The sequence below is a fragment of the Sebastes umbrosus genome, chromosome 14 (genome assembly GCF_015220745.1).
Source record: "Sebastes umbrosus isolate fSebUmb1 chromosome 14, fSebUmb1.pri, whole genome shotgun sequence".
NCBI lineage: Eukaryota > Metazoa > Chordata > Actinopteri > Perciformes > Sebastidae > Sebastes > Sebastes umbrosus.
In genome coordinates this window covers 17980817-18007726 of record NC_051282.1, presented here as the reverse complement: position 1 = coordinate 18007726, position 26910 = coordinate 17980817, and the positions used below count along the sequence as shown (strand labels likewise).

Below are 26910 nucleotides of genomic sequence, written 5' to 3'. Positions count from 1 at the left end.
TCTGCTACAACCATCCCTCCCACTGCTCCATCCAACGCTGGCTGGCTGAACTATACAGCGCAGGAAGACCTCAGGCCTTATAGTCGACAGTCAAGCTCATTAGCCGGAGGCCGTCAGAGACAAACGGCTGCTGCCCTCCATGTGTAGCATGCTACAGCAGGAGAAAGACTGTGCTGGGGAAGCAGCGGTGCCACTAAGAATTAACTAAAAGTCCACTTTTTCCTTGGGGTCTCCTGAAAGCTTTCTCTCATTTCTCCCCTGTGGTGGCGCCGCCGCCGCTCTGATAGATTGAAACAGAGGAGAAGAACGTGACCAGAAAGAAATGTAGAGCATATCTGGAGAGTTCACTAAAAACACATTTACCAAATGTCAAAATATTACATGTATTCTGACAATGAATTTTTATCATGCCAACCCTCACATACCTTGTGCAAATGCATACCTATAAACCGACACTTGATCTAAACCAGCTATTTTATTTTCTGGTGAGCATCACAGCCTCACAGAGCAGCAGAGCGTGGTTATAGATTCTTAGTCTGGTTTCTTTCTTCACTGTAATTACCGGCTTTGAAAATAGACCGACACTCTAAAAAGTTGTTTTCCTCTTGTCCACAAGCGCTCTTTTCTTCTCTGCCTCAACCTAAATGAAATCATTATTTTATTCTGTGCTTGTGTCCAAAAACACACCGCTGTTGCATTCTGTTTGTTGTGTTGGATGTGAAGAAACAGAGCGACAGTACAAGAAATTAAACACAAACAACACAATCGTTTGAAGGGAATGATTGAAGACGTTAAGCCGCTTCAGATAAAGTGACTGGAAAGTGTGCACATGCAGGTCCAAGTGATGTATGAAAAGTAGCATTAATAGATATTATATTAACCAAATGTGGTCGGATGTAAGCTTACATAGCCTGTAGGGGAATATTAAATAGCTAAGTGACAATGGGATCACGCAGTTTTTCACTGAATATTTCAATGCTGACACTGGATCATAAATTAAGCACTAAAAATGCCATCTGGAATGAGCAAGAACTCCTGTCTGGAGGACCTAATGGCCCTAAAAGTATTCACACGTATACTGTGGTACTTGATCATGAAATGCTTTTCACAAAACTCAAAGCGATTTAAACTGATTTGGAAATGTTGTGGTAACCTTCAGAGAAAAGCAGCAACAGCAGCAGCATTATAACTGGAGCCGAGCTGCAGAAGCATTGCAGTAGTTCAGCCACAACACAAAAGCATTAATCATTTTGTCTGTCTTTAAAAGCCAGGGCCTAATTTTAGAAGTGTTTTCTCAGCTGAATTAAAGAAGCACAATTAAACACGCTTTTTTGTTTGTTGCCTTTTTTAATGGGTCAAATATGGCAAGCTGAAAATGTCTGGCCAATGAGAGATCTTGTAGCTGGTTTATGTTCATTTATTCTAAGGGTCAGAGAGTCTTGATGTTGACATGCATGTTCGATGTGGCGGTGAAATACACCTGCAGGAGAAATACACCTACTTGAGAAATACACCTACTGAAGAAATACACCTACTGGAGAATTACACCTACTGAAGAAATACACCTACTGGAGAAATACAACTACTGGAGAATTACACTTACTAAAGAAATACACCTACTGCAGAAATACACCTACTGGAGAAATACACCTACTGAAGAAATACACCAACTGAAGAAATACACCTACTGGAGAAATACACTTACTGGAGAAATACACCTATTGAATTAAAACACCTACTGGAGAAATACACCTACTGGAGAAATACACCAACTGGAGAAATACATCTACTGGAGAAATACATCTACTGAAGAAATACACCTACTGGAGAAATACACCTACTGAAGAAATACACCTACTAGAGAAATACGCCTGCTGGAGGAATACACCTACTAGAGAAATACACCTACTGGAGAAATATATCTACTGAAGAAATACATCTACTAGAGAAATACACCTACTGGAGAAATATACCTACTGAAGAAATACACAGACTAGAGAAATACACCTACTAGAGAAATACACCTACTGGAGAAATACACCTACTGAAGAAATACACCTACTAGAGAAATACACCTACTTGCATTAACACTCTATGCAGGTGCACCCGATTTCTGTGTTGTGTTCTGCGATTTTCTGCAATAACATATTTAATATCACTGGAAACTACTGTATAAATTCCTAGCTTTCCAAATCACCTAAACGCACCATGACTCGAAACAAAGCAGTCAAACTTCACATTTTACATTCACAGGGACATAAATCTATGTTCTTACAATAATATTTCACTACAGTATATGTTACTTTTGCAAAAAACAGCAGATTTTAGTTACTTACGGTTCTGCCGTCAAGCTTGGCCTGACGGGAAGTCACAGTGAGGCTCAGGGAGGAGACAGCAGATATATTTTTTCCTTTAATGCATCTTCATTTACTCTGAAATGGTAACAGAAATATGTTTACTAACAATGGATTCATATTTCTTAGCTTCTTATCTTTCAAAGAAGACCAGAAATATGCATATAAGCCATATAGTTGAGGAGCTATTCCTGATTCATTTTGGGTATGTTATTTTAGGCGTTTCTTCCTAGGGGGGGGGGGTCTTGTAATCAAGGTCAATATGGTATATTATAAGCAGGTTAAGAGGCTATGTCAGTCCGCAAAAAGGGAGGGAGGGGGGTTACAAACAAAACGTTGTTTAGGGCCAACAAAATCCTAGGGCCGGCCCTGAAAATACACACAACCATGTCTTGTTTTGATAGCTTTGAGGAATATCTGAGGACTCAGACGTATACAGGTTGAATACAATCAGAAGCAATAACTGTGTTTCCTTACAAATAAAAATTGTCAAACTGAATTAGACATTTGATTGCAATGTTTTTAGCTTAAAAATGAAAAGAAAATATTTTGACTATTGCCCTTGAACCGTTTGATGACTCTGGGCTTCTCATGTTATTCTGTTCTTACTTTACTTCCATGCTACGGCAGAGAATAAACCTGCAATTGAATTTCAACTTTAAATGATTATTTTCTCTCAGGGCTGCTGTTCTAAAGTACATTCAATACTGTCTCCTTGAGAGAAAATTGACAGTGTCTAGTACATGCCCTTAGAAAATGAAAAGAAACGAAATGAAAAAGCTGTCTGTAACTGGATGCAGAGAGAATATGTGGAAATGACTGTATTTTCCTATTTGAAGCTGATGAAACAATAAAACAATAGTGTTTTATTAAAAGGCTGTTTGGGGTTCAGAAAAAGCCCTAAATGAGCAACTCCAGGCTGTTTATCAGAATCACAGATTAGAGTATTGCTTGTCTGGGAAACACTTTAAAATAGAAATATGAATTTCCAATTGAGTTGGATTGCCCTGAAAGGAATTCCTCTCTGAAGGACAACTAGAACAATTTCAGCACAATTAAACAAATGATTCAGTCGCTTCATCAGGATGCGGATGAGCACACAAAGACTCCAGGAGTCCATTCCTGCATGCCAACAAAAGAGACTTGCTTGCTTTCATTTCATCTCAAAAAACCTTGACCAAACATGAAGGAAAAATTGCCCACACACAGTGCTGTATTTTATTAAATACCCAAGCTGTTCGTCACACGGCCTTCATCTGCACAAAACCTTGATCCCCCAAAAAACATGCAGACCACAGGAATGTAACACAGGTGATATTTTTCTGTGGAGTCCAAGTAAACTTTTATCATTTAAAATGTTCTAATATTTAAATATAAAATTACATTGAAATGGAAATGACATGTTCTACTTATGTATTTTTTATTTATAGTAGGCCTACTCCTTATGTCAAATCATCAAGTGTATATATGTATATGCTGTATATACATACTTTTCCCTACTGAAAAACGACTTAATAAAAAGATGACGCGGCTGAAGGCAATTTACATCATCCTGCTCTCAACCACATATGCCGATTTATTTTGCTTCTTACTATTTATTAGGGCTGTTAATCGATTAAAATATTGAATCGCGATTAATCTCAAATTAATAACATATGTTTTTTCCTTTTCGAAATGTATCTTAAAGGGAGATTTGTCAAGTATTTAATATTCTTGTCAACATGGGAGTGGGCAAATATGTATGCTTTATGCAAATGTATGTATATATTTATTATTGGAAATCATATTGTCCAGAAACCCTCATAGGTACTGCATTTAGCATAAAAAATATGCTCTAATAATAACATTGCAAACTCAAGCTCAATAGACAACAACAGCTATCAGTGTGTCAGTGTGCTGACTTGACTATGACTTGCCCCAGACTGCATGTGATTATCATAAAGTGGGCATGTCTGTAAAGGGGAGACTCGTTGGTACCCATAGAACCCATTTACACTCACATATCTTGAGGTCAGAGGTCAAGGGACCACTTTGAAAATGGCCATGCCAGTTTTTCTTTGCCAGAATTTAGCGTAAGTTTGGAGCGTTATTTAACCTCCTTGGCAACAAGCTAGTGTGACATGTTTGGTATCAATGGATTCCTTATGTTTTTTAGTTTCATATGATCTTCAGTCTAGCTTTAAAACTGAGTGCTGCTACAAAAAACTAAAACTGTTACAACCTAAAAATTGCATGTAGCATTAAATGCATTAAAGAAATTAGTGGCATTAAAACAAATTTGCATTAACTTTGACAGCCCTAATGTATGTACATTTTAATATTCCCCGAATGAGTAAAGTAATGCCGCGGGGATACATCGGATGAGAGAATGACCACGGACCACAGTACGGACTGGAGTGCTCCATTGTGGTGTGGGAGAAAAAAAATCTTTCCTCTTGCTTGAGTCAGCTGCACGCTTCATTTAGTGAGCATCTGATTTATTATGATCAACCTCGCTGCCAAATGGCTCTCATTCATATTGTGAGGAATAATTGAAATGCCAAGCAGTCTAACTTAACTCAGTATAGGTGGATAAGAGGGTTGTGCAGGCCAGGCAAGAAAAGTACTGTGTGTAATGCATTCTTCCCATTTGGATTTTGATGTTGGTGGATGGGAGTGCACACGGTAGAAATTTTGCTTAAACTGAACAATTTCTCCAGTTTACAACCAATCACAGAAGGCAGCGAACTCTGAAAGACCATCAGGAGCCTGTCTGGCCTCTGGCCCACACCGAGTCTACACATCAGGCATCAGGGAAGGCTGGGAAATGGATCCACTTTCTGCCAGTGGAGGGCCATGAAATATTAATCCACACCTCTTTCTTGACAGTGAGCAATGGTCTGGCAGCTAATGGCCATGTGTGTCCGCACGTGTGTGTTTACACGTACAGTATGTAGGACAATGAAAAGTAAATGGAAAGCACTAGGATCTGCAAGCAAGCGATCGGGTCATTTATATGACATTCCTGAAATAACTTTTTTTTTTCTGTGGAGGTGCACAAATCCATGTGTATATGTGTAAACCAAAGCTGCACAGACCCTCCGCACACTGAACAACACGATCATTCAGAAGTGATCCTGAGATGTAGCAGTAAGAGCGAGCCACCACTTTTCACCTCATTTTCACTAAAGTATGTTCTTGTTTTTTCTCCAAACCAATCAAACGTCGCTGAAATGTCTGTTGAGTAGAAGCCAGAGGAGGAGTTAGATGGGAAATGTTGCAACAGGGAGGCGAGGTTTCACTTTAGGGACAAGCTGAGGACCAGCGAGACCTCAAACGACTGGATAACTAGATTTGAGAGCTTCTAAAAACTTCTACTAATGATGTTGTGGAGCTTTAATGGAAACTGCAGATGAGAGTCAAGTGTCAGGATGACCACAAGGTTGCTCTTGTGCTCCTGCAAATGCACTTTCATGGTCACTGGTGTGAGATATATTAATGATGAAACTTTACAGACTACCAGGAAAAACAACATCAGTCATGTCTAGAACCACATTAATTATGCATGTTGAAATATCTAATTGAAGAATTTGAATTATAAATGAAAAGCATAGTTTGTGTTTTACAACTGGCCACAAAAAACCTTTAACAGCATAAGAACACATTAGTAAAACTTGCATTTAATCATCATCTTGTGTCAGTCATTGTATTAAAAGACCTGTCAATCAAGACGGGAGTGATGGCAGGTTTGGTTTACATTGGGATCACATATTGTGTCTTTAAAAAAAAGACAGTTTTTTAAATAGGAAAGTATAAAATCTGTTTTGTTGTTAAGTCAGTTTTTACATTCACATCATAAAAAAAGAATAAATCTGTAAAAGAATAAGAAAATAAATGTGGAAATATAAAGAGGAATAGATAAAATAATAAATATATGTGGAAATATAAAGACTATTAACTAATAATTATAATAATTTCTTTTATTTTCACATTTATTTCTGTATACATTTATTAACATTTTAAAATGTATATATTTATTTAATATTGCATATAAATTACTCTATTTTTTCCTGTATATTCACAAAAACTATTTATTTGATTTTATATAATGTAATTTATTTAGTTTTATCCCTATACTTCTCCCTATTGTTTTTGCTATTTCATGAAGGGCAAAGCTGTCCAGGCCGAGTAGTTAATTCCAGCAGGCATAAATTCTATTTCACAATTTATTTTTTTTAATTAGTAATTTATTTGCAAAAAAAGTATAATAGTATAATATATTAATTATTAATATTATTATGTTTTAAAATACAAAAATAAATAACTGAAATAAATCATCAGATAAGTGTGAAAATAAATAAAAAGGCTTATAATTATTCTTTTATATTTTATTATTTGTCTTTATATTTCCACATGTATTTTTATATTCTTGTATTTATTCCTCTTTATATTTCCACATATCATTTTCTTATTCTTTTACAGATTTATTCCATAAAATAAGTGCCATAAAAAAGAATAAATCTCTAAAATAATAAGAAAATAAATGTGGAAATATAAAGAGGAGTATATAAAAGAATAAATAAGTACATAAATAAATGTATAAAATATAAAGACAAATAAATAAAATAACAAATATATGTGGAAAGATAAAGACAGATAACAAAATATTAAAAAATAAACAAATATTTATAAGCATTTCCATTTATTTTCAGATGTATTTGTTCATTTTGTATACAGTATATATATATATACATAATTTATTTATTTATTTCATTTTTGCATATGAAATACTCTATTTTACATAAATAAATAAATAAATATACACAAAAATAAATGCTTAGAATTGTTCCTTTATATTTTATTATTTGTCTTTACATTTTCACATTTATTTACTTTTTCTTTTATTTATTCCTCTTTATATTTCTTTTACAGATTTATTCTTTTTTTATGGCACTCCTGTGACTCCATACTTCAAGCCATATACAAAGAGTTCCACGAAAAATAAACTTCTTAGAGAGAAAAATAGAGAAAGCCCTGGTCAGCGATAAAGAATATAATACACTGTATATTATAAAATATCTCGTAATTCTGTAGTGATCGTGTAAGAAACAAGTGGCAGCAAAGGAAATAAGAGGAATGGGAGCTGCGCTTCTAGATAAAAGTGTTTAATGTTAAGGAGGACAATATGGGACAGGAGATATGATTCAACAGAGGAGAGGAGGACAAGAGATGCTTCTTGAAGAGATGAGTTTTTTTGGCTGTGTGGTGGAAAGATTTCAAGACTCTTTATCACCTCTATGGTGCTTTGCTTTAAAAGAAACTCTCCTGAAAACCAGGTTCATCTCACTGCTACAGTCAGTGTCTGGAAGACAAACCCAAAACTGAGCCTGACTGTGTGCTTGTTTTTCTCTTCATTTCAGAAACCAGGTGTGTTGTTTCTGTGCATCAGAACAATAACGCCGTGCTGGGAAACATTGCTTATCTTATTTTGTAGTGCCTCAGCACACAGTGATATACGATTACACAGAGGATTGACTGGAACAGATGAAAATGAAGAGTGTAACAATACCCAAGCTTATTTCAGGGGGATCAGGGTTGTAATTTAAATCCCTACTATAATATAATCTTGTTTGGGTGTAAGAGCAGGAGCAGCGAGCCTCTTCAGACTTGTAGCTTTCTCCTGGTCCATCAAGATGTTGTATTTTATAGACTGTTCATCACAGGGGGGAGTGGGCTGTTTTCTATGACTAATCCTGCTATAAACAGCTCCGGTGACATACCCTATTTGGTTACTCTTTGTTGCTCGTATACTGAAATAAAGCCGTAATAAACCATGTGAATTTAGTGTGTGTTTTACATGACAGTGAATATTTAAATACACCCATTCCTATTCAACACACACGGACAATAAAGTGAGAGGGAGCAGTTACACACAAAGGCATGAGAAATATAACTTTTCCCTTCATTTGTGTGTTTTGTAATTGGTGATGAAACGCTGCCGCAGTGATCTTCCTCCTTCCTCTCTGCATTTGGGAGAATCGGCAGGTTTTAGCAGCGTTCGCCAGCTACTGTGCAGGGTGACTGTGTGGGTGGAAATATGAAAGGCAGAAATCTAAATGTGTCTGACACACAGCGTCCACCGAGCCTCGGTGGATCCCTCTGAGAACTCTGGGTAGACCGGCTGCAGGTATGAGAACATAATTCAAGGGTGCCTGAAGCATCACAGACAAATATTACAGAAATAACCCCAGCGGCTGGGAGAAAGCCATTAATATAATGCCAGCAGGTCTGAAAAACAACCTCATCATTTCTTCACAGTGTTCTCATTTCCATTGTCCCTTTTTACAGATTGATGATAAGAAACAGGAGAATTTAGACATATTTCTTGAAATGTCACAAACAATATCTGTGTTTAAAAAGGGAGTTTTACGAGTTGAGGCCATCAGGGGAAAGCTCCATCAGCTCCAGGCTCGGCGGGTCCACAAGAACAACAGTTAATTAAAACCTTTCACCGTGATGGCTGCTGAGAGGATGAGGAGCTCTCCTCACCGCCTCTTGCCCCGCGGGACCTCAGTCTGAAGGGTGAGGGACGGTAACGCAAAGGGCACAGACGACTTCAAGCTTAAATTGACCTGCAATTACCTTAAGGGTCTGCTCAATAGGAAACACTGGACTTTGAACAATATAACTGGAATTTCAGCTAATTCTTTAGTTTGATTTTTAATTAAATCTGTATGTCATCATTCTCTGTAAACATCTTATCAGAGGGAAATGTATTTCCATTTACTTCTCAGTTCGACACATTCCTCGGGTTGTTTTTATTTCTTGAGCAGCCGGTTATCAGCCTTCATAGCTGATAACTGACGGAGATTGTTGTTGTTAAATTACTCATTCAGAGAGCACAAATCATCCTCTCAGTAATAACTTGTTTAACATTCATACAGGTTTATTCACAGCAATTCGGCTCTGATACTAGAGTCTACCTCATAACATGTTGTAACTGAAGTACACAGGAAAAGTCAAAGGCTGCTTTAAAGCTACTGGTAGCTACAGGTATACTGGCATCATATGAAACTAGAAAAACCTAAGGAATCCATTGGTACCAACAATGTCATACGAGCTTGTCACGAAGGAGGTTAAATAACGCTCCAAACTTACGCTAACTTTTGGCAAGGAAAAACTGTTATGGCCCTTTTCAAAGGGGTCCCTTGACCTCTGACCTCAAGATATGTGAGTGAAAATGGGTTCTATGGGTACCCACGAGTCTCCCCTTTACAAACACGTCTACTTTATGATAATCATATTCAGTTTGGGGCAAGTCATAGTCAAGTCAGCACACTGACACACTGACAGCTGTTGTTGCCTGTTGGGCTTGAATTCGCCATGTTATGATTTGAACATATATTTTATGCTAAATGCAGTACCTGTGAGGGTTTCTGGACAATATTTGTTATTGTTTTTTTGTTGTTAACTGATTTCCAATAATAAATATATACATACTTTTGCATAAAGCAGCATATTAGCCCACTCCTTTGTTGATAAGAATATTAAATACTTGACAAATCTGCCTTTAAGGTAGATTTTGAACAGATAACTGTGCAATTAATCACGATTACATAATTGATTCACAACCCTAGTTATTAATTAATAGTCATTATGTGCATCATGAAACACTAATACAGCTGTTGGCGAAGCTATAAGCCTCCAGCTTAATCCAAATTGGGCAACAAAAGAAGAGACCTTGCCGTTTACAAGCAGTTTTGATGCATCCTCCCTTTGGTTTACTTCATGCTTTCTTTCTGCCGCCACCTGTTCCTTTAAGACCCGTCTGCAAGTGTGCAGAAACATTAGTTTTATGGTCGGTTGCCAGTCCAATAAAGCAAAACATCAGCTGGCTGTGCATGCAGTCATTGCTGATTGAGAAGAGGCACATCAGCTCTGGTTCATTACTTTTATAATCAGGCTAAAATGTGATATGATCACTATGGTGTCCCTCTTCATGTCGCTCAAAAGCACATTAAAACAGTTGGTATAACATTTGTAGTGCATTACAATTTAGGGTTGTAGCAGTCAAAATGTTTTTGTCACTTTCATGCGAGCAGGAAAGGTTTGACTCAAAGTATTCCATACTGAAAGATGATAAAAAGATTATTATTGAAAATCAATTAACACAAACCAATGACAATTGTTGGTTTTTAGTTAGATGCCTGAAATAAGGTCTGTGGTTAACACAAGTTTAAGAGATTTTAACTAAGGCTGTCAATCGATTAAGATATTTACTTGCACTTAATTGTCCATAGTTAATTGCGATTATTCGCACAATAATCCCACATTTTTTATCTGTTCAAAATGTACCTTAAAAGGGAGATTTGTCAAGTATTCAATACTCTTAACATCGGAGTGGGCAAATATGCTCGCTTTATGCAAATGGAAATCAGTTAACATAAAACAATGACACATATTATCCAGAAACCCTCACAGATATTACATTTAGCATAAAAAATATGCTCAAATCATAACATGGCAAACTGCAGCCCAACAGGCAACAACAGCTGTCAGTGTGTCAGTGTGCTGACTTGACTATGACTGCATTTGATAATCATAAAGTGGGCATGTCTGTAAAGGGGAGATTCGTGGGTACCCATAGAATCCATTTTCATTCACATATCTGGAGGTCAGAGGTCAACGGATCACTTCGAAAATGGCCATGCCAGTTTTTCCTCGCCAAAAGTTAGCGCAAATTTGGAGCGTTATTTAGCCTCCTTCCCGATAAGCTAGTATGACATGGTTGATACCAACTGATTCCTTAGGTTTTCTAGTTTCATATGATAACAGGAGCTGCTCAGGTAGACATTACTCCTCTATATCTTTACATAGCAAATAGTTGCAGTTATATTAATGCTCTGAATTTTGAATATAGCACCTTTAAGTCTTTGATAAGTTTTTACATTCAACAGAAAAATAATCAGAGGCATCTCTTTTTGCCTTCTGGGTTTCAAGGCAGAAATTTAAATCAAATTATGCAAATCTGTTAATGGTCACTCAGCTTGGCTCTAAAATTAATTTGGGAACCAGTCCCAAATTAAGCAGATGTGCTTTAGGCACAAATGATGAGCTCTTGTAAAGTGTTGAACCCAACACAAGGGGCATTCCCCAAGAAACAGGTTAACCGTTTTGGGTAAAACACAGAAAGATAAACCCAAAAAATGTCAAACACAGATATCAGAAATCTAAAGCTGGAAGTTTTTTTAAATGACGATTTGACAACCACATGAGTTTAAATAACATTTACTTGCTCACATCACACACACATACAGAGACAACCATGGCGGTACAGATGAGAAGATGGCAGTTGAAAATGAATAAATCATCATACAGTACGGCTGCATCTCTTGGTCCATACACAACATGAGCGGTCTGCTGCGGCACCACATCAGCTGTCCAAGCATACAGGCAAAACAACAAAAACACTGAGCAGCAAATAATTCATTCAAAACACCAACCAGACCAGAGGCAGGTATGATTAAAGAAAACAAAAAGTGTTGGAGTATGATTAAAGAAAACAAAAAGTGTTGGACTATGATCAAGCTTAACTATTTACACAGCAAATAAACACAGAAATGGTAAATGTAGGTGGAAGCCAACACAGGGCAGGATGATGTCACAGAAAACACTGTTAAGGCTCAAGTGTAGCTGCATTTCCTAGCAGAAGTCAGAGGTAATGGGTTTTCACAATCAAACTGTCAACCAGATAAAAAAAGAAAAAAAAAAGAAAAACAAGGACAATCATGTCACCGACCAATCACCTGCCAGACTCGCCCCACCCACCTACCCAACTCAGCCATCCAGGTGTGGTGTTGGGGCTTTAACACATTCAAAATTTAAACTTAGCAAAACAGAACTCACATAAAACACACAGAAAATACTCAACTCCTGGACATGTGAGTGAGAGGAGACTTGAAAATGGCGTCTTATCGTCGTGGTGAGAACAGATTAGGATCGTGACCTCCAAGTGCATCACTCAACCAACCGGTGTAGAGAACAGACAAGTTGGAGGGTGTGGATCAAAAGACAAACCACGTGGAAAAGTTAAGAAAATATGCCCGAACGGTAAAAAGCTTCACCGTCGTAATACACAGGCAGGTACACGCAGCTGTCATTGGTGGATGGAAAGCTGCATGTTAACCAATGAGGAGAGGCCTGAATCCAGAAATAAGAGCAAAATATAGAACCCAGTGGAAGGAGGGGAAACAAAAACACCAAACTAGCGAACTTTTTACATTGAATCAGGAAGGCTATTTAAAAAAGTATAGCCTTTGAAGTAAAGCTTGTTTTTAATACTATGCAAGTCCCTTTGCTTGAATTTGTGGACAGCATCACTTCAGTGGGATGTCAAACATAATATAAAGCAGCTACCATTGAAAACTGGCCAAACTATCTGCTGATACACCACTCAACACAGGAATTATAATTAAAAAAAAAAATGCTTCATTTTTGCGAAATAACCATTTTTTCTCACTGTACAAGTTTTTCAACAGGAAATTAAAATCAAATTAAAAAAAAGAAAAAAAAAAAAAGTAAAAACTTAATTTACCAACACACTAAAATCATATATACACACACAACAGAAAAAATACAAGCACCAAGAATTCCCAAGAAGTGACTAACTGTCCAGATAGCAACAGGCTGCGCTCCCTGATGGTGCCCTCCAGGGGTCACTACCAGGAGCACACAAATCCATACAGTTCATTGGAAGAGACCAGAGGAGATGCCATTGTGTCCTGGCTGTTGAATGGCTACTCCTACAGCGAGAAGCATCTAGCTGCAGTTAGAAAATACGCTTTCGCTTCAGGTAGGAGTCTGCGTAATGGCCACCGAGGCCCTGGGAGTGCTGGCCCACGTAGCCGCCCTCGGGGCTCGGCTCCGGAGACGGGATCAGCCGGGAGGACACACGCTTGTGGCTACCAATGGGAGTCTATGAGAATTGGTAAAAAAAATCAATAAAAAAAAATCAATAAAGAGAAGCTTGGTCTAAAATTCAAAAATAGGGCTGTCAAAGTTAACGCAATAATACCGTGTTAATGCAGATTCATTTTAACGCCACTAATTTCTTTAACGCATTAACGCAACTTGCAATTTTGGACGTTGTAGAGTGAAGATCCTGGCATCGTATGAAACTGGAAAATCTAAGGAATCCATTGGTGCTGATCATGTCCTACTAGCTTGTCAAAGAAGGAGGTTAAATAACGCTCCAAACTTACGCTAAATTATGACAAGGAAAGACTGGCATGGCCGTTTTCAAAGGGATACCTTGACCTCAAGATATGTGAATGAAAATGGGTTCTATTGGGTACCCACGAGTCTCCCCTTTACAGACATGCTCACTTTATGATAATCACATTAGGTTTGGGGCAAGTCATAGTCAAGTCAGCACACTGACACACTGACAGCTGTTGCCTGTTGGGCTGCAGTTTGCTATGTTATGATTTGAGCATATTTTTTTTATGCTAAATGCAGTACCTGTGAGGATTTCTGCACAATATTTGTCATTGATTTGTGTTGTTAATTGATTTCCATTAATAACTATATACATACCTTTGCATAAAGCAGCATATTTGCCCACTCCCATGTTGATAAGAGTATTAAATACTTGACAAATCTCCCTTTAAGGTACACTTTGAACCAATAAAAAACATGCAATTAATTGCGATTAACTATGGACAACCATGCGATTAAATATTTGAATCAACTGACAGCCCTAGTAAAAAATGTATACAAAAAGTTAAGACTCAAAAATCTAAATGACAAAGACAAAAAAGTGTCTAGATTACCTTGGCAGCATTTCCCAGGCCTCGGGGGTAGCTGGTGGTGTGGCTCACAGGAGGCATTCCCACAGCCTGAGGACAAACAAACAACCTTCAGTGACCTCAAATTCTTCTACTGCACTCACAGAACAACATTAATTATTGAACACGGGTTTATTCTTAGAGCCTAATCTACTGTAACCTCATAGTTTGAAACCAAACCAGAGGTTATTTCTAAAAAAAGAAAAAAAAAAGAAAAAAGAAAGTCCAAATCTTTAGGCTTACCCTGTTGAGATGGGGGGTAGGGAGGTTCTCGTCACTGGAGGCCTCCGGCCCTGAGCTGAAGTATGAGGACATGGGTTCACTGGGAGGGAAACTGTAGTGAGGAAAACACTCACTGTAGTCGGGGTGATGAGAGAGCTGCGGAGACAAACTGGGTTACTATCGGGCAGGAAGTCTCAAACTTATTACTTAAAGATCCGCATTGGATTTTTATTCTAGATATCGTCAGGATATCCATCTCTACTGCTCTATCGATACTCATGAGGGGCCGTTCACATGTAGCGTCTAGAAAAGTGTTGAAAACGCCAGCCATCCTTCTGTCCAAGGTGCTTGGGAGGTTGTGCTCCCGTCACGCCTGCCGTTACCAAGCAACCAAAACCTGCATGCTGCGATGATGATGATGAAGTTGCGGTAATTTGGCGGTAAGCCTCACTGACTAAACAAAGATAAATGGATTTCCAGCACCCTCAATCCCGCACAGTAACATTACTGCTAGAGCCAGTTTGGCTGACCTTTCAAGCGGATGTTGTGAGCTCGTAAAATAGTCCGTGGGACAGACCACGATATTTGAGAGACTGATATTTACAGAAGAAAGAAAAGATATCTGCCGGCTGTGATTGGTTGTTTCTCGTCACACGACACACAGTGCGCACTGCAGCGTCTTGAGGGTGCAGCCGTCGTACCCTGAAAAATAGGCCCTTGGGAATACTTGTATGTGGTGACGGCGTCGCTCCGGTGAATGAGAGACCGAGCGGATTGAAATGTTGCTTTTCTACATGTTTATGCTTGTTGAACATGTGTACTGATAAAGTCTTGGCGATTTACTCGAAGGCACTTACAGTAACAAGCATTTGACGTCATCTCTTGAAATGACTTTGCTCTGTGTGTAGTTGGAGGAGCTCAGCGCCGACACAGAGAGCAGAGGAGATGCTGCACCGTGATAATAAATTACATTAAAACATAAAGTACCGATAAGGTCAGAGCTCATCAATACTACGGTCTTTAATAATTTAGCACCGCGAGGTATGGGGTGGGTCTAATCTAATAAAAAATAGGCTCACACAGTCTTGAGACAGCTGACTAAACACTACCTGCTGGCCAAATCCTGCCAAGGCTCCAGCATCCAGGTTCTCCTGCTGTTCATACAAGTGGGCCAGAGGATCCTGAGGAGAAAACACCAGATGGGCATCAAACCAGATCACATCATATAGACTACTGAATGAGCAGCTATCAGCAGCCACCCAGGCACTACACTGTAAATTCATCAGGTCACCGTGACATCTAGTAAAGCCACCCTATTTATGTAACAAACAATGTGGAGTCTTTCCATGGACAAAGCAGTGGAAACCTGCTGGTTACCTGGTGTAGAGGAGGATATTCTGGGCTGTAGGAGTCCTGGTAGCGCAGGTTGTAATTTGGCTGAATGCTCTGGTGGATGTGCTGGTTGGACACATTGCTTAGAGTAGGCCTCTTCCTATAGGGGTGAGGTCTGCAGCTTCCTCCTGGAGTAGAGGGGGGCAGACAGACTGTATATAACAAGTTGAAACTGAAAACACACTGTGAAAGGGTTAAAGTTCAAAGATGAAAACACGGACAACTCCCAGACTGGACAACGTTGTGGTAGCGACATGTCAATCTCAAGTTAGCCACGCCCTAAAGCATCACCTGCTTTATGTCTATTTGACTCTAAATGGGACCATAATTTACTAAATGAACATCATGCTGTATTGAAGAAGACTTGAAACTAGTGATTGAGACCATAAACTCATGTTTACAATGTTTACTGAGGTAATAAAAGTGAGAAGTAGGCTCATTTTCTCATAGACTTCTATACAATCAGACTTCTTTTTGCAACCAGAGGAGTCGCCTCCTGCTAGCTATCAGAGAGAATGCAAGTTTAAGGCACTTCAGCATTGGCTTCAATTTTCAGACATGGAGGTTGGCCACTGGCTGGAATATATTTACTTGAGTTGATGCAGCAAACAAAAACAGACTGCCAAGTAGGAAAAATCAAACGCATCTCACCTGAGGGAAAAACACTGTTGACAGAGAGGAAGGCACTCTGGGGATGGTTCATATCTTTGGGGGGATCTCCTAGGATGGATATCTGACAGGAGGGAAAAGGTGATTAGTTTTTTTTACTATTTACACTTGGGTAGAAAGATGGACTAGAATACAAAAAGGCAGAAAACATTATGGAAATTACATGGGACCTCACCCCTTGTGCTGTGAGGCCATCTGCCCCCAGCATGCCACCCATCAGGGGCATGGAGAGGCCCTGCAGGGTGGGAGAGGAAGTCTGGGGGAAGTTGCACGCTGCTGTGGGAGACTCCTGCTCCCTTGCCAGAGCTCTACCATGTGGCATTTGCTTTAGGGGGGCCAGGGGATCCGTCTGAAGACCAAGACCTGGGACTACACCACCTAGGGGAATTAGATAGAGGCATGATTGTAAATTATTGTAATCTTTAACTTTCGATCCATTTGAATACCTCACTTTCATGTTTTTCACACAAAATCAGAGAGTCAGAGTTGCATCAAATACGTTTTTTCTAATCACGTAAATGGCATTCTACAACGCAACATTAGGCTTGCTGCGGTAGGCGGTGTTACACGGTGTCCGGGCACACAACGACTACATTACTTGCCACCATTATTTTTTTAGGAAAATAAAACCCATTTTTTATTGTTGTGTAATAGCGCTGTGTTATCAATACATAGTCGGACAACTGATGCTACAAACTGAATGTGATTGCTCCGTACGGAGTCTCATCTCACAGTAGCAGGAGTCAGATTTCACACACTGGACGAGAGAGTGTTGACAGACAAGACGATGGCGGAGGATTTGTTGTGAAAGCAAAAAGCAAAATGGCCTATTTGGTAATATTTTTTATTTAAACCCAATGGTATAGAGAGGCGAAGTCCCTCCCCTTCCACCGGACCACCATGGAATTTCAGAAAAAATATGAACGATAGTCAACTGAGAGAGACAAATATTTTTTTTAACCCGTCTGAATTGCAAATCGGTAACACCAGTGTTGTTGCAAATTGGAAAATTTCCCCACAGTGAATTCCCTACACAACATTAAGACTTATCATGACCAACGTGAAGAGGAGAAACCATGATCAACAGGCAAAGAGGCCACAGATGTTTAGCATCATAGGCAAAGCAAAAACATGCAGTTTGTGGCTCAAGGAGCGACGGCTGGAGTCGGCGGATGCCAAACCTTGGGGCAGGTCTCCGAGCAGATGGACTCCCTGCTGGACGGGCAGAGCGGCCAGAGGATTCTCCCCGATGAGTCCTGCCTGTAGGCCAGAGGACAGAGCAGAGTTCAGAGTCAGGAGAGGGTCACATAGCGTCACTCGAGCGGTGAAAAACTGCTGCACTGCACGAGCACCAAGGCTTACTCACCACATATGAAATTATGTCCTTGCAGAGAGGGTATTTACACTTTTTGTGCACAATGAAGTACACCTACCACATCACTCAGCACCACTCAAAAGTACACCCCACACAAAAACAAGTCTCCTAACGAGAGCTTACCCACCCAGGCGTTGAGTTTTTTTTTTATCACCAATCACATAAAAGACCAGGAACCATCTAGCTTCACCACCATTAACACAAACACCATTATCACTCACACAAGGCACTAGAGGGGTTTCTTTATTGTGCAGCACCTGAGCCCACAGAAGATGATTCCCCAGAAAGGCGTGCTAATGGTGAAGAGGGAAACAGCAGAGAGTAGAGGGGGGAAAAAAAGGGTGAATGAGTAGGAGAGGATGAATTAAAAACAGGCGGAGCTGCAAAGGAAGCACACGTAAGAGAAAAGGCAGAAAGGTAGCAGCACCTGCTGGGCCTTGGCCTGGTTCTGGAGGAGCAGCTGGAGCAGGGCGGCGGAGAGGGCGTGGTTGGCCAGCAGGGGCATCGTGGGGGCGGCCCCGAGGAGGCCTGCACACAAAAGAGGACATCAGGACCTGCAGTACCAGAACAAACCCTCAATTGAAGGCATTGATTAAGAGCTAGTCCTCACCTTGTTTGGGTCCCTGTGACAGTGGGTTGAGCAGCATCTTGAGGGTGGCGGGGTTGTTGAGGCCTGTAAGTATCTGCATGGCTGTGGGGTCAGGGAGGAGACCTTTACCCCGATTCACAGCCTTGAAGGGAGACGCCACAAGTCAGGTAATTAGCACAAGAGCAATGGCAAACTGAATAGTAGCTTTGCACATGTGAATACTTAATAATCACAAGTTTCATCATGATATGATGTTACATAGATGCTTTGGACAACGATACCATATTTGCTGATGTCACAAAGTCTGCCACGATACGATTTAGATCCAATCATCAGTTTCATTTATATCAACTCACAAAAAGCAACTAAATCATGATTTGACAATTTTATTACTGGGCTCTTCCAGACTTTTAAATTAAATTTAAATGAAAAAAATCTTCTTTTTAATAAAAATAAACCTCCTGTTGTTCACTATAAAGTGCAACAATTCTCATGTTTAAGAGCAAATTTTTTTTTTTTTTTTTTTTTTTTAAAATCAGTTAAGAATTTCAAAATAAAGGCGTATGGTGAAGATGACAATATGTATCGGTGTTTGCACTTTTCATCAATGATATTGGATCATTGAATCGATATATCCATCCATGTATCGTTACACCCCCAGTGAATGCAGTATATCAGTCTGACTTCATTACCATGGTTTGGGCAGCAATCAGAGCAGCCAACATGCTTCTTCCAGGAGGGCCGGGGGCACAGAAGGACACCCTGATGTGTGTCCCGCCCAGCAGCCTGCCGTCAGCGAGCCGCTGTGCCTCCTCGGACATCTCAGCCGAGGCAAACTCCAACACCGCAAACCGCCGGAAACTTCCATCTTGTCCTTGAGCCAACTGTGGAGATGAAAAACATTCAACATTTATTCTAATCTCACAATTACACTATTAGCCTAAGTTCTGCTAATAATAAATACAGTAACACAAGGTATGGGCTGACTGGTAGGCTTGGGGTTTTCCCCACTTACAGCACATATGAACACAACATTTATGTAAAATAGAGCTGCAAAGATTAATCGATTAGTTGACAACTATTTTTTAACTTTACTCCGTTGATAATTTGCCTCACAGACCGCCTGCTTTCCGGCTGGGTACCTGTGCTGTGTGATATCATGACGGGAAAAAAGAAAGTAATTCCCTCTGAATAAAAAACTAATGAAGCCGCTCTAGTCCAGTGGATTGATAATGCTTGGTCACGTAATGCCCCCAAAGTGAAACTTTGCAGATCTTCAACCGGCTCTGCGGCACACATGCCGACCGACCCCCGTCTCCCTCCATGAGAGAACGAGGGGTGCCGTTCTGCATGCACGCTCGCCCTGCAGAGCCGGAAAGAAACGGCAATACCTCACCCTCGGTGAGGGAAAAGGCAGAAGAATTGCCAGCGAGCCAGTAAATAGCAAAGTGTCTGTTTCATTACTTTGTAATTACTCATGTAATAAATATACAAATGTCAATTAGATGGTAATCTGCATATGAAATGATGCACAACAACAAAAATGGTTATAATAATCATCTGCTTATAGTGATCAATTTGACCTAGACAGATGGGATCAAGCGGTTTCCACTGTATTTTTTGATAATCAATTTGAGTCATTTTTTAAATGTTAAAATTCTCTGATTCCAGCTTCGTAAATGTGAATATTTTCTGGTTTCTTTACTCCTCTATGACAGTAAACTGAATATCTTGGAGTTGTGGATAAAACACGACATTTGAGGATGTCATCTTGGGCTTCGGGAAACACTAATCAACATTTTATAAACCAAATCAATAAAATAATCGACAGATAAATCGACAATGAAAATAATCGTTAGTTGCGGCCCTAACGTAAAAGCACATTTATGTTGGAAATGTCCTGTAAAACCCCCCGAAATGTACCAGAATCACTGCTCAAACTAAGTTTTGTTAATTCATAATGTATCGACTCCCCTACTGGGAGGCACGTAGGCAATTTTTCTAGCATTGACAGGTTCTCATATAGCAGCCTCTCATTTATCATCCTCTCATGATTTACTGTTCCTCCCAAGTCCAAAAATTAAATCTGTTGGATGCTGCAAGAAAAGGGACCATAAATAATGAGGCTTGCCAAAGAACTGTTGTTAGAATATAAGCTCTCCGCTCATGATGGGGACTCATTTGCAGTGGATCAGTCTTCAAGCCATCCACTGCATTTTATTTCCTGTCCAGTTCAAGATCAAATCTGACAACTTTAAACATCAAACCATCCGTTTACAATTACTTATAGATACTATTCTACATATACTGAAGGCCCTTTACTCACAGTCAGTTACTAGATGTGGCCTCATGATTTAATACCACCAGGTTTCAACAGTTCATAACCAGAGCAGTTGTATCTTGTTAAAACTAAACTGTGAAATTGTATCTTTTAAATGATCATATGACTCTTAATCACTGTTTTTACCACAATCCTGTAAAAAGAAACCTGGAACCAGCAGAAAAGTCCCACTAAGCATGTCATGCTAAAAAGGACACCCCTCTCTCTGGTTCCAGAAAAGCCTGCTGAATGACACCACCTGGGGGAGTCAGCTGGTCATCACCATAGAAACCAGCAATGCTCATTGCTATAGAAACTTTGAGTGCCCGCAGGAAAACTGGGGTAAAGGTGAAAGGTACAGAAAGATCAAATATGGAAAACCATTTAACAAAATTATTTCTGCCATCTGCAACCCTTCAGTGGCATTTCTACAACATTCAGATACAAATGGCAGCACAAACAGTAACCTCTATCAAATGACTAACCATTTGATCGATTAGCAGAATAGTTGCCGATTCATTTTCAGTCAATCTACTAGTCCAGTGGTTTCCAACCTTTCCTTTCCTTTTCCATCATTGAGTAAACTGGCGACCCCTGACTAAATGACATTTTATGAATATTTCACATTATATTCAATGGATAACAATAACAGTACAGAAAAAATGACAAACCGTACAATTAACCCAAATAGTGAACACAATAACTGCAGCAAGTTTGCGTAAAACGAGCAATTTGGATGCATTTTGAGCAGATTATCTCCTGTGAATATTGCATCAGAGGCTGTCCTGAATACCATTTTTTGGGCTTCAAAGCTTCAGTGAGAAGTATTCAAAGCTTCGGGACAATGCTGCTGCCACACTACTGTGTACACACACACACACACACACACACACCAAACAGCGATATCTGTCTGAGAATAACTAATAATAATTAATGATGAATATGAATACTGAATAATGTGGGATTAATACATTGTTATTACATACTTATATATAAAAATACAAAAAAATGAAGTATTTGAATACTGATTTGGTGGTCGATTACCATGGCAACAGTCAAAGCTTTGACGCATTCGGGTCAGCCCTGATCAGAGATGAGTTTTCCTGTTAATTTAATAAATTTAATACAAATCTCTGTCTCCCCCCCCAATCATTCATACTTAATAGGCTTCTTTTTGACAAATTCTGTGTTTTCTTCTTCCTGACATCTATCTGTTCTATCAGCTCTTTGGATATTTTAACTGCGTACTTTCCTAATGCAGGACGAGGCTGTTTAGCAGAGAGGGAAGGCTCTGTGAACATAACTTAATAATATAACCCTTATCCTGTTTATATAATAAATATCAATCCAAACTTTAAAAACAACAATTTCATTTAGTTTTCAACAAAAAAAATGATTAAAATGCTGACATACAGGCTAACTGTATATTTTCAAAAATGTACACCTTACATCCCTAAAAGGCCCCGACACACCAAGCCGACGGTCGGCCGTCGGACAGTTTGGGGCTGTCGGTGAGCATCTGTCGGCCTAGTTCGGCCCTAGTCCGCCCACGGCAGCGCCCATCAGTGAGAGATTTTCACAGCAACATGGCCATCTGGAATGAAGCTAAGTAGTGAGTGCGAGGACACTAGGGGACCCGCTGCTCCACTCAACTGGCCGTTTAAGCGGTGACGTACCCTATCGTGAAATGCACGTGATTGGTCCCTGGTTTTCTGCTCGCCGTTTCAAACAGGAAACAACATGGCGGCCTGCTCGTAAACTTTCTGTTATTCTGTCTAAACAATCCACCAAAATCTACTTCTGAAAACATTTTAAGGGAGAAATAGGCTATGCCACTGCTGAATCTCGTTCCATTTTAGAACTAGATCGCCTAGTTTGACAACTTGATCCAAGTTTCTGGACGGGTTAATTTGCATAAAGAACTGTTCCCATCTTTTCATTTTGAAAGAGCAACAGCCAGTGAGGAAACTCCAACGCTCGGCCGACCAATCGTATAACTTCATCACTCACTCACTGACAGGCTTCTGCGTTTGTAGGGCTGGCCCTCTGCGGTCCAAGCTTTGGCAACCCTTAGTGGGGGTCGCGACCTCCAGGTTGGGGAACCAGTGGACTAGTTGATTAATGGATTAATCTTTGCAGCTCTAAACTGGTATTACATTCATTATTCCTGCCGTAAAAATCAACCTGGATACTGAATCCTTCTGAAATCATTCACATGTAGCAGTGTGTTTGTGTGTTAGATCTGACCTGGCAGAAGACTGGTGCATGGGTGTCAGCCAGGGCGCTGCGGAGGTCTTGTGCTGTCAGCAGGCTCGGGGGCAGACGGTCCACACACAGGCATTTAGAGTGCAGCAGTGGATACGTTAGGGAGCCCACTTCAGTCCAGTGGACGTACAGCATGCGGGAGCCCAGCTGCTTTCCCAACAGCTCTGACTTGGCCCTGGCAGCAGAGTCCTTCTTCATGTACTCCACAAAGCCGTAGCCCTTGGAGTGGCCCGTGGAGGCGCTGTACACCAAGAAGCAGCGCTCCAGGTTACCAAAGGGTCGTACCAGCTCTTCAAACTGCTGCTGGGTGAAAGCTCGAGGCAGGTTGGCGATGCACAGCAGAGCATCTGTTGGCTGCAGCTGCACAGAGATCTCCCGGTCCCGTAGCACATGTTGGTGGAAGTCCTTGATGGCACACTGGGCCTGTTCCCCATTGAGCAGCGTCACAAAGGCTGAGGGGGGAAGGGAGGGAGTGACATTTGTTCAGTCAGCATTAAGAGAAAGTTTCATACACAGCAGGTCTCAAACCTTGGCTGTGACACCTTTTCTCCTTTAGCAGGTTTGATAAAAGACAACGCTGGTGGCACAATGTCACCACACGCCAGCTTTTATGTCACTGCCAACATTTCCCTTATTCAGACTACAATGGGTGTCATCTTGGCTGGAATTTTACCTGACATGAGCGTCATGTTGATAGCTAAAAAGTCACATCTAGACCTGTATGAGTTTTAATGTTATTGGCACCCAATTTCAGAAAGTCTGCCAATGTGACAGCCTCTTGTTTCAGTGCTGTTTTTAATGTCACTTCTTCCTGACAACTCGACTTTGAGACTTCTAATGACGAGTGGATCTTTCGTGCACCTAGACATTGTAAACAGGCAATTCCCCTGAATTGAGACGCAGCTCACATTTTGGGGCATACAAGGTTGATTCACCCCCCTAAGGATAATTTAACACGGATTATTTTTGGAGTTTTAATTGCAGAAACTGTTGTGTTGCTGCATACAAATTGATGACTTTGTGTTGTGACATTAATGCCAAGTGAGTTCCACCGTTTGTCAACAAAATAGACAGACAGGTAACGGACAACAATGTGTACGACCATAAGAACATAAGTATATGAAAGACATGCGCTATGTAAATAAAGTTTGTTTGCCGATAATCACTCGCAAACTCCGATCAAATGGTCAAACTGGGCAGCACTGATCAAATATGAATCAATATTCTGTTACTGTAATGCCTATTTCTCATCTCAAATGTTTTCAGAAACATCTTGTAGTGTACTGTTTAGCTGTAAAATGATCAAGTTTATGAGCCGGTAGCCATGTTGAGAACAGTTGACAAAATGCCAAGCACCGCCCACACGGCCAAGCACAGCCAATAGGAACGCTCTCTCTGAAATGACCCGTGATTGGTCAAAGTCTCCCGTCAGAGGCTAGATTTTTTTAAAGCCTGAAAACAGAGCCATGAGGAGGAGCAGAAGTCTAGTTATCTCTCAGAACACTTGATTTACAATATGCTGAAAGGTTATGTATTTTTTGTCCAATGATGCCAAAAATATTCTGCCTACTCCCACTTTAAATAAATAGTCTATATGAAATAACTACATGGTAAAGCCTATTTTTGTATACTTTTGTGTGAATTAAACACTTGACAAATGAAAAGTACTGTGTATTTTCTGAATTTGTAAGTACTTAAGAGCAAAATGAACATAATAGTTTTAAGTGAAATTATATATATATATATATATATATATATATATATATATAGGCCTAGCCTATATTGCAATAGAAACAATATAGAAAAATATATACAATAGATGTAGATCAATAGATATAGAATAGCCCTATAATGAACTGCTCTAAATGCAGACAACCCAAGTTGTTTATGTGACTATCAAGTTTGTTTGCATTTGTGATAATTTATTCCTTTAAACTGACAATGCAATGCCTAACATGGTGGACAAGCAGTTAGACCTACCTGTGCCCTTGTATTTGTCAACAAAGCAGTACTTCAAGTCAAAGTTGCCCAACAGCTCATGGACCTCCTGTAAATAAGAAAAAGACAATAATTACATCCAGACATTTAAACTATTCAAACACTTTATAACGTATAAAGTCAAATATTCTATGTGTAGATTTTCATATAATTGTAGATTGCTTAAATTGTAGATTTTGGCCATCAGATGATTAACTCATTCATGTCCACTGGGGGGAATCCAGCAACAAGTTGCACCTGTGAGGGGGGTGAGAGGTGAATAACTGACTCATTGTTGTAGGGAGAAATTGTTCTGCGATGCTTTTGACCATTCACAAGCGGAAATGGTGATGCTGTCTAGCATTTTCTGAAACGTTTTGTGTCCACACCTTCACACCTTTTGTTAAATTGCAATATGTTATGTGTAGATTTTCATATAATTGTAGATTGCTTAATTGTAGATTTTGGTCAATCAGATAATTAACTCATTCATGTCCACTGGGGGGAACCCAGCAACAAGTTGCACCTGTGAGGGGGTGAGAGGTGAATAACTGACTCATTGTTGTAGGTTCATCGCTGTTTTTTTTTTTTACCATTCACAAGCGAAAATGGCGATGCTGTCTAGCATTTTCTGAAACGTTTTGTGTGCACACCTTCACACCTTTTGTTGTATTGCAACTCACATCTCGAACTGCCACTACCCACCCCCACCCCCCCTGTGTGTGAACAATGGTACCGCCCGCAGGCCCACAAGCTCCCCACGAGTCAGGCAAAAAATGTGGCATCATGAGATAAATCAGTGTCTGGTCGGCAGCTTTAAACAACAGATGGGCTGATGGAGAAGTCCCCAGTGCACCTGTAAAGTTAACCTCCATGAAGGGGGAATAATCAGTCACAGCTTGGCTTGGAAGCTTTGAAAAAAATCATGAATATTAAAGTTATAAAAAGGTTACCTAGGAGGCCTGACTGGCAGGTCAAACAAGGCCACAAGATGACCACTATTGACAGTTATCTGACAGTCATGCTAACAACCATAACTAATAATATAATAATATGAATAGTGTTTGGTGGCTGCCAATTAACTGTGTTGCCTTTTAAAATTAGCAAAAATGTCGCATAAATCAAACTTATAACTAGACAGCTAACAGAGTTAAATGGCTAGCATGCTAACATATGTAGCATATGGTAGTATATGTAGCATGCTAACATATGTAGCATGCTAATATATGTAGCATATGTTAGTATATGTAGCATGGTAACATATGTAGCATGCTAACATATGGTAGCATGCTAACATATATAGCATGCTAACATATGTTAGCATGCTACATATGTTTAACATGCTACCATATGTTAGCATGCTAGCCATTATGCTACATGTAGCATGCTAACATATGCTAGCATGCTAACTTATGTAGCATGGCAAAGCTAGACTAACGGTTAGCCCAACGGCTCCTGTCAATCAATCAATCAATAGTTTGATCTCGTACCTGGTTGCTGACGTCAGAGGGCAGGTTTTTAATGATAATCTTTCTGCGGTTGTAAAACTCCCGGCGGGTTCTCTCTAAGCGGCTCTGGATCTCTTCTGGGCTCAGGGAGGTCAGGTCCTCGTCGACCCTCCGCTGACAACTCTCGCGGTCCGACGGAGAGTCCTCCTCTCCGGGCTCCAGCTCGGGGAACCTCCGGTGGTGGTCTACAGGACCGGACATCCAGCTCTCGTGGTCCGAAGCAGAGAGGTCGTAAGTTTCGTTCAGCGGACGAGGGTTGAAGCTGAGCCCGGTGTCTGTGGTCTCATCTCCGGCAGCAGCGGTGGTAACAGACTCGACGGCCGCCATCGCTCAGTCAGTCAGTCTGGTGGTGGAAGTTGTTACTCGGTTTGAGAGAGTCAGCCTGATTTGAGCAGTTTAAACAATACACACATG

General features: G+C 40.1%; 1 protein-coding gene across 8 annotated transcripts; it reads right to left on the bottom strand.

Moving 5' to 3' along the window:
• raver1 (ribonucleoprotein, PTB-binding 1) lies at window positions 1–26910 on the bottom strand. Of its 8 annotated transcripts, none has more exons than XM_037792492.1 (15): window positions 26479–26910; window positions 24992–25058; window positions 22994–23463; window positions 19119–19310; window positions 18448–18568; window positions 18265–18365; window positions 18059–18130; window positions 17644–17722; window positions 16638–16840; window positions 16445–16526; window positions 15779–15945; window positions 15511–15582; window positions 14423–14557; window positions 14165–14230; window positions 1–280 (listed from the first exon to the last, which is right to left on the bottom strand). In XM_037792492.1, exons 1-15 carry the CDS (start codon window positions 26821–26823, stop codon window positions 248–250), a joined length of 2205 nt encoding a protein of 734 aa, XP_037648420.1. In that variant the 5' UTR covers window positions 26824–26910; the 3' UTR covers window positions 1–247. The 8 variants fall into 8 exon arrangements, with proteins under 8 accessions (XP_037648420.1, XP_037648419.1, XP_037648418.1 ...); XM_037792491.1 differs by lacking the exon at window positions 1–280 and adding an exon at window positions 7195–8414; XM_037792490.1 differs by lacking the exon at window positions 1–280 and adding an exon at window positions 10089–10161 and having other exon boundaries at window positions 26479–26909.

Excerpts from the sequence above, each read along its gene's own strand:
- raver1 (XM_037792486.1), bottom strand. The coding sequence starts at position 26,823 with ATGGCGGCCGTCGAGTCTGTTACCACCGCTGCTGCCGGAGATGAGACC. Across the intron at positions 19,311-22,993 it reads ATGCACCAGTCTTCTGCCAG|TTGGCTCAAGGACAAGATGG; the intron begins GTCAGATCTAAC and ends TCATCTCCACAG. Across the intron at positions 15,946-16,444 it reads CAACAGTGTTTTTCCCTCAG|TCTGTCTGCCCCCCTCTACT; the intron begins GTGAGATGCGTT and ends TGTTATATACAG.